This window comes from Lactuca serriola, chromosome 1, assembly GCF_051521515.1.
Source record: "Lactuca serriola cultivar US96UC23 chromosome 1, Lser_US96UC23_V15, whole genome shotgun sequence".
Taxonomy (NCBI): domain Eukaryota; kingdom Viridiplantae; phylum Streptophyta; class Magnoliopsida; order Asterales; family Asteraceae; genus Lactuca; species Lactuca serriola.
In genome coordinates this window covers 191,372,628-191,381,153 of record NC_136408.1, presented here as the reverse complement: position 1 = coordinate 191,381,153, position 8,526 = coordinate 191,372,628, and the positions used below count along the sequence as shown (strand labels likewise).

The 8,526-nt window shown below is 36.8% G+C and overlaps 1 protein-coding gene across 1 annotated transcript; it reads left to right on the top strand.

Annotated features, from left to right (window-relative positions):
* Positions 1-7,336: 7,336 nt before the first annotated feature.
* On the top strand, positions 7,337-8,116 carry LOC145064729 (uncharacterized). The gene is made up of 2 exons (XM_079012112.1): positions 7,337-7,793; positions 7,893-8,116. The coding sequence occupies exons 1-2, from the start codon at positions 7,337-7,339 to the stop codon at positions 8,114-8,116; spliced, it is 681 nt and encodes a 226-aa protein (XP_078868238.1).
* Positions 8,117-8,526: the final 410 nt, after the last annotated feature.

Here is an 8,526-nt window from a genome sequence, read left to right as displayed (position 1 = left end):
GTCTGCATAGTCGCCAGGGTTTAGGCATCAAGTCTGCATGATCACCAAGGTTTAGGCACCAAGTCTGCATGGTCACCAAGGTTTAGAGTACACCGGGTGAACATATCGTTCACAACACCTACAGTTTGCGAGCCTGCTAGTGTTCCACTGGACTGTCTAGAATAGTCTGTGGTTGACATCCACACTTTACTGAATGACGGGGACATCGTTTGGGAAAAAGGCTTCTCACATCGTACACCTCTCACCCATACCTCATGGTCTATATCACCTCTCAACTCATCGTCCAAATCATATTTCATCTATTATATCTACCCATGTTTTACCCCAACATTTTCGTAGATATGAAATACATATATAGTTTAAATCTTTTAAAACATGTATAAATCTTTCACCGAGCATAGACAGCAAGTAAATAGACAATATGCACACATAGAACGTAGTAAATACTTCATATCTACGTGTAAGTTGAAAGGGAAGATGCACTCACCTAAAAGGTGGTGACTTAGCACTCGGACAGCGCTTCGATACTCTCAAAACAATTTTCCTTCGATAAAACCTAGTATCAACACCACTAGGGTTTAGTCTAATGATAACCGCGACAAATTAATAGTTTGACTATTATTATTATTATATAAGCATTAAATAACACTCAATATAACTCGTAATCATAGCCCAAATAATTATTTTAAGGACCTAATAACATTACTATAATTATTTGGAAGCTATATTAAAAATTGCGTAAGCGTAGCTGACTTACAGCGAATTTTATCGAACACCGGAAATTTATTTGGAGCAACGTTTCGAAACCGAAAGACCCTTTTTCTCGGGACTCTGGGAGCCTTGGGGCTTCCTTAGGGCGCTAGGGGATTACCTAGACTTAGGGGAGGGTTAAAACCCTTAGAGAGAGAAAGAAACTAGAGGGAGAATGAGAAAGGGTGTGAAAAATGAAGGCTGCCTCGGCCCCCTTATATAGCCGTGAGGCCTCGGGGTACACTGAGCGTACTTCGGACCTACGCTTGGCGTAAGGGTTCGGTCGTACAGCACGTGTCGCTTCGCTGGTGGTGTATCGTTGCATGCTCCGGATCTGCGCAACCGAAGACCGCTGGGCGTAACCTCCTTCCGACGCGGGGCGTACTCGGACGCGGGGTGTTACTTTCGTACGTGAGGCGTAACGAGTCCAGGTGTCTGAATCCAAAGACCAGACCGTGACTAGCAAGCTACGGCCCAGATCGAGCCACGTCATCACCCTCGCACCAGGTCTCGCAAATTCGATTCCGAACTTCAAAAATTCGTATCTTCCACATACGAACTCCGTATTTGACATTCTTTATATCCACGCGTAGGTGGGAACGTACTCTACAACTTTCTTTTAGACTCTGTCGGCTAATTTTGACTCGATTTTAAATTTTATGTTATTAACACGCCGGGACAGGATTGGTCCGTTAAATCCTCATAACTTCTTCACCCGACGTCCGTTTTTGCCCATCTTTTTCTCGTTACGCTACTCTTAACGAGATCTTCGATTCTCATTTAGGTCGTGTCGGCTAAAAATCACTCGATCTAATATTCGAATTTCGGGCTATACACCGCTAATCCGAAACTTCGAAAAATCATAACTTCTTCATACAAAGTCAGATTTAGGCGTTCTTTTTATCGATGTTCTTAGTTTCACATAATCTACGATTTTTGTTTATATCACTAAGGCTAAAACTCACTCTATTGTAAATTCACTATTTATGCTTCCCGGTGCCGTGCCGGTTCCGTCGTGAAACTTCGACGGGTCATAACTTCTTCGTTATAACTCGGATTTCGGTGTTCTTTATATGTACGGAAACCTTGTGACATATAGTACAACTTGTTTTAAATCATTTATTCTAAATAATATTTTATCGAAAATTCGTTTTCGACCCCTATTGCCTCTAAATTGACTAGCCCGGATCTACGGGCGTTACAACTTACATTTGTTGTTTATGGTTTCAGGTACTTCCGATTTGAAAGGGAAGGACTCGGCTTAATCTCCGTGCATACACCCATATTTTCCGCAACCTTGAGATTTTACTCAATTTAGGATTGTACTCTGATAACTATGTTAGTTATGAAACACCTCTATGCGTTTTCAGTAATTTTTTTAAATTGGTGTTTTGGTTGTTTTAAAAATGGAATTTTTACTCTCATAATTTGGAATGTTACAGATTAATTAAGATCAATAAGGTAGAAACACTAGCTGACAGGTAGCTACATGACTTGGTGCACCTTTCATTAGAAAATCTTGAAAGAATACATTATTGTTATTGCATATTTGCATTAGAAGGACAAATAAGTGTCAACATGTATGACATGTTCATGAAAGGGTGTCCTCCAAGATGACTTTGATGAAATCTCAATTCCAACAGGTCTTTATTTGTGCTCCTCATTAACACTCTCTTATTTTTCTTCAACCAAGTTTTACTTACTTTTTTGTTGGAAAATTGTTCTTACTGGAGCAAAGCCACATAGGTTGGTCTATCTCTTCTTTTCGAATTATATTACATTGTTGATTTTTTTTTGTATATGTATTTGTAACAAATTGTGTATGTTCTTCTATGTTACATGTTCGTTAAATCCATTCTAATTGAGATTCATAAAATCATTAATTTTTTACTTTTATGTTATTGTTCAGTTGTGCTAGGTTCTATGAATGGTTTATATTAATTGAAAGTACAAAACTTATATCTTATTAGTTTAATAAAATTTTGTAAGTCTTTTGTCATGATTTCCACGTGTTATAACCTATTTAAAATAATAAACAAAATAAATTTTAACAGTTAAAAAAGAATAGCGAACTATTGCAAGTGAACATTAATTTCTTAATTGAGGAGTGACGTTTAACAAAAATTTAGCAAAGTGTCCCAAGTAAACATTAATTTTTCGCCAAAGAAACGTGTGTTAGAAAAATCTTAACGAATATTAGCAAAATGTCGCTAATGAATGATCCATAAGCAAACAATAAAATAACTTAGTGAAGCTTCACACGGGTTCATATAAAAATTTAAGCGTTTGAAATGAGAAACTCATTTGGAATTTGGCAAAGATTCGGCTTCCATTATACCAAGACCATTGAGAATTCAAAGAAATATTGTTTCACCAAGATCAACATCAAGAAATTGACATCTTCCAATAGATCTTATTAATATAACAACTACCAAAGACCTAACAGAGTAGTCTTGTGTAGATCGCAAAATATATTATTTACAATAGTCATATGAGGTTCTCTAGGATTTTTTGATACTTAGCATAATAACATACATAAAACATAATATTAGGTTGGCTTGCAGTCAAACAAAATAAAAAACCTATCATGTTTGGGTATGTTTTCCCATTTTATATATATATATATATATATATATATATATATATATATATATATATATATATATATATATTTATATTAAACTTGGCCTCCAACATGAACAGTAAAATGACCAGCTTTTGCCAAAAATGGCCCTTCCATTGTGCTGACGGGATTTAAATGTTGGAAGGAAAAGTTGTTGGGTATTTTTTGTTCGCTTTCTTATAATTCTCACCACGTTTTATTCATCGTGCATGGTATGTACTTTTTTCATGTATATCCATTCTGCTTGCCTATCTGCGCTCTTTCTTCCCGATTTTCGCTTTGCGTCTCTACTTCTTAGATTAGGTAAGGGTTCCTCTTGGTTGTTTACATTTCCTTGGTTTGTTGTTCTTCTTTTTGGTATTGTGTTTCAGGTTTCTTTTGTGTTTGTTTCTGTGGGTATGGGTCTTGTCCAGGATCGTCGTTGCGGTGATGTTGCTTCCTCTTCCGGTTTGCCTTCTGTTACTCAGGGTAGAAATGTTCGGCGGTGGTTCTATCGACGGACGGATGCTTTACGTGCTCTCCCTGAATATGTAGACTGTGGGGACTATGATGCAGTCTGCGGTTATTGTGGTGCTTTTTTCTCGCTTGGAGAAAGATATTTGAAGATGTATACTCCTCATCATCCGAGATACTATCGATGTTGTAATAGTGGTTATGTTGTTCTTCCGTATCCTTCTAGAATGTCGGTCGAATTTATTAGTCTGTTTGCTAACGACCATTTTTACGGGACATTAGAGCTTATAACAACATGTTCTCTATGACCTCTTTTGGAGCAAATGTTGATGATGATGTCAATGATGGTTGAGGGCCTTTTGTGTTTAAGATTTCTGGACAAATTAGTCACAAAATTGGTTCCCTCTGTCCCGACCCTCAGAAAGGACCACGATTTCTTCAGCTTTACTTATTTGTCACAGAAAATGAAGTCGATAATAGGTTGAGGGATTTTGATGGTCCAAGAAAACCAAATCTAGATCAGAGCATAGTCTTCTTTCTGGTTAGTTTTTTTTATCTCAGAACAATGAATACGTACGAACATTCAAGACTGCAAAGGATGTTGCAGACCAACAAAATATAGCCTCTTATTCGGTTCATTTGTTCAGCAATGTTCCAGATCGTAGGTATGATCTCCCTTCACCAGGATCGTTAGGCTGCATTGTTAGTGGTGATGACAGTAACTGTACTGCATATGATATTGTGGTCCATTCTAATTCTGGTCTGCCACCGTGTATTAGCAAGCTTCATCCCTGTTACATGCCCCTGCAATATCCGATTTTGTTCCCGTATGGTGAAGATGGTTGAAATTGAAAACTGAGATTGGTGTCCATGCTCGGAGTCTTACGGTTAACATGTATTATGCATATCATATCCATGCTCGACAAGGAATATGGTCTCCAATTTTAAGTGCCTCTCACCTCTTTCAACAATATATCATGGATACATATACCTGTATTGAGGCTGCACGGTTGGACTACATTGCTAAACATCAAGACAATGTTCGTTCTGAGTATGTTAGTGGGCTGTATGACGCGCTTTCAAAGGGACAAGGATGGTAGGTTTGTAGGCAAGCGAGTTTTTTGCCAACATCTTTTACAAGAGGCCCCCGGTACATATATAGCCACTATCAGGACGCACTCGCTATATTTAGAGTTTATGGTAACCCACAATATTTCATAACTTTCACATGCAATGTAAAATGGCCTGAGATACGCCGGTACATGGATAGATATCACGAGAAGGATCTGAATACCAGGGCATATATCATTGCAAGAGTTTTTAAACTGAAGGTTCATGCTTTTATCGACTTCTTGAAACGAGACAAGACCTTTGGTGATGTTGATGCATGTATGTTATTTTGTTTCTCTATGAGTTGAAATGTTCTTTTTAATTCAGAATATTTTTTATTCAAATATCTTATAAGCTGTTTGATTTTGATGGTTATTTTGCTGTGTGTTTACTATTTATTTTGACACCTAAATGAGAAAAATATAATCGAGGTTATTTTTTATTGAAATATGTTATAAGTTGTTTGATTTTCATGTTTTTTTGGCTGTATATTTACTCTTTATTCTGACACCTAAATGAGACAGATATAAGTGTATGCAAGTGTTTGTTCATCGGAAACTGTTATGTTCAAATTTTGTTATGTATACAAACGTTATGTAGGGGAGTTTTAGTCCAAAACTGTTAACATAACTTCTTTTACTGTATGTATGGTCCAACTGTTGTCACTACCTATTTTTAGATGCTTTCTATGCATATATCATGTAACAACATCACGATTATATCCTTCCATTTGTCATCTAAAATTCTTACAGTTCTGTTTTTCCATCCATATTAAATTACATTTTTTTTCTTATCTTTCATGTTCCTGTATTTCGTACATCCTAAATTTCACTTACATATCACTACCATAAAATAAAGTACATTTCTTTTTATTTAACACCTTTACTTATCCTCACAGATTTGTATACAATAGAGTTTCAGAAGAGAGGTCTTACACATTGTCATACGTTGCTATGGGTAAATAGTTCATCTAAGATATGGAATGCTGAAGATGTAGATACATATATAACTGCTGAACTGCCAAATCTGGTTATGGAACCAACACTGTATAGAACAATTACTGCGTGCATGATTCATGGTCCATGTGGTCCGCTAAATGATAAAGCTCCATGTATGAAGGATGGAAAATGTAAGAAACATTTTCCAAAGCCATTTCTCGAATCTACATTCTTTGATACTGATGGTTATGTACGTTACAAACGTTCTTCAACAGCAAAACACATAACAACACGTGGGATTCCCATAGATAATGGATGTATTGTACCCTATAACAGAAGGTTATGTTCTCGGTTTGATGTGCATATTAACATTGAGTACTGTGGATGGAACATGATGATAAAGTATCTCTTCAAATACATTTCTAAAGGAGCAGATCGTGTTAGATATGCACTACAAAAAAATGAAACAGCAGATAGAGGTGGTCCAAGTGTTGTCACAAATAATAAGTTGGATGGAAAAGAAACACACTCTTCTTTTGTAAATGAAATTCAGAATTTCATAGATGGAAGATACATCTGTCCACATGAGGCGGCATGGTGTATTCTTGATTTTCATATACATCACAGCCATCCACCTGTTCAGATTATGTATGTTCATACATAAAACACACAACATATTGTGTTTAACGAAGAGAGCACAATACAAGAAGTTTTGTCCAACCCAAGTGCTTCTAGAACAACCCTTCTTGCATGGTTTGAGAGCAATGCAATAGATGAATCTGGTCATGATGTCACATATCTTGTCTATCCAAAGTATTACAAATGGGATGGTCATTCTAAATCATGGGTACGTAGGGCTGATGACTCATCAAAAATGGTTAGCCGGGTGGTCTTTGTTCATCCATCATCTGGCGAATTGTTTTATCTCATAATGTTGCTCTCTCATCAGAAGGGTTGCAAATCATTTGAAGATCTTCGTACTGTTTCCAACATTGTCCATCCAACCTACAGAAGTGCCTGCAATGCATTACTAATAATTGGAGATGATACCGAGTGGATGAACGCGTTCATTGAAGCTTCTGTCTGGGCAACCTCAACACAACTGTGATCCCTTTTTTGTCACTTGCTGCTTTTTTTTGAAGTAAGTAATCCACGCCTCTTATGGGAAGTCGCACATGAAAATATGTGTGATGATTATCTGTATACAATGAAAACAAGAATAACGGACAGGTCTTTGTCTTTGAAAGATGATCTTATAACACAGGAGTTGCTGCATAGTTTAGAGGATATGCTTCGTTCTTCTGTCCCTTCAAGATCATTACATGATTTTGATTTACTGATGCCGTCATCTAATATCCTTGCTGTGATTGATAATCGGCTGTTACTTGAAGAAATGACTTACAATAGAGAAGAACTACAAAAAATGGTTGCTCAATTTATGCCATGATTAAATGCACAATAGATGTCAATCTATCAAACAATTGTTGGGTCCATTAAAGATAAGAAACAAGTTTTGATGTTTGTCTATGGTCACAGGGGCACAGGAAAAAAATTTCTATGGAGTATAATTCTTTCTTATTTTAGATCAATTGGGAGAGTGGTTCTGGCTGTTGCTGCATCTGGAATCGCATCATTACTACTTCCATCTAGAACAACCGCACATTCAAGATTCAAGATTCCAATAGATCTCACAAAAAAATCTTGTGATATAAAAAAGAGAACAATGCTAGGCGATCTCATGTGCCATACATCACTTATTGTATGGGATGAAGCACCAATGAGTGACAAAAGATGTTTTGAATTTCTGGACAGGTCACTACGAGATGTTTTAGAATGTAAGGAGAAACCATTTGGTGGTATTTTTGTCCTCCTTTGTGGTGACTTTCGACAAACACTTCCTATTGTCCCAAAAAGCACACGTTCTGAGACAATAGCGCTTACACTACCAAAATAATATCGTTGGCCTCTTTTTCAAGTTAGAATGCTCACGATAAATATGTGTTTGCTTTCAAATACAGATGCCGAGACACATACACTATCAATAGCAGATTTTGCCACATGGCTTCTCAACATTGGAGATGGTTTGGTTGGATGTCCTGATACAGATAATCCGGACAATACATCTTGGGATCAAATCCCAGATTCACTATTGATCCCACCTGGACCAAATGCGTTACAAGATCTTATACAGTTTGTGTATGGAGATTCTATATTGACCAAACCAATCACGAAAGATCTTTAAGAAAGGGCAATTGTTTGTCCAACAAATGAAGTGGCAGATAAGATAAACAACATGATCCTAGAAACTATCACAGCTTTCGGTGTAGTATATAATAGCACAGATTCAATGCAGCCAAATGGAAAACACACAGCTGATCTAGAAGGACTATATCCTACAAAGTACCTAAATGAATTAATATTTCGAGGAATCTCACCTCATGTGCTTCACTTGAAACAAGGAACACCGATTATGTTATTGAGAAACATGAATCAAAAGGAAGGATTATGTAATGGTACTCGATTGATTGTTTCACAACTTCTCCCAACTATAATCGAAGCTACCATAATGACAGGGACTTATATTGGACGACATGTATACATTCCGCGCATAAAATTCATACACATGCCATCTGATTTGCCATTCAGTTTTTC

Bases quoted from the DNA above. Each gene is read 5' to 3' on its own strand.
- LOC145064729 (XM_079012112.1), top strand. From the start codon at position 7,337: ATGTCAATCTATCAAACAATTGTTGGGTCCATTAAAGATAAGAAACAA. The intron at 7,794-7,892 runs GTTCTGAGACAA...TTTCAAATACAG, and splicing joins TATTGTCCCAAAAAGCACAC to ATGCCGAGACACATACACTA.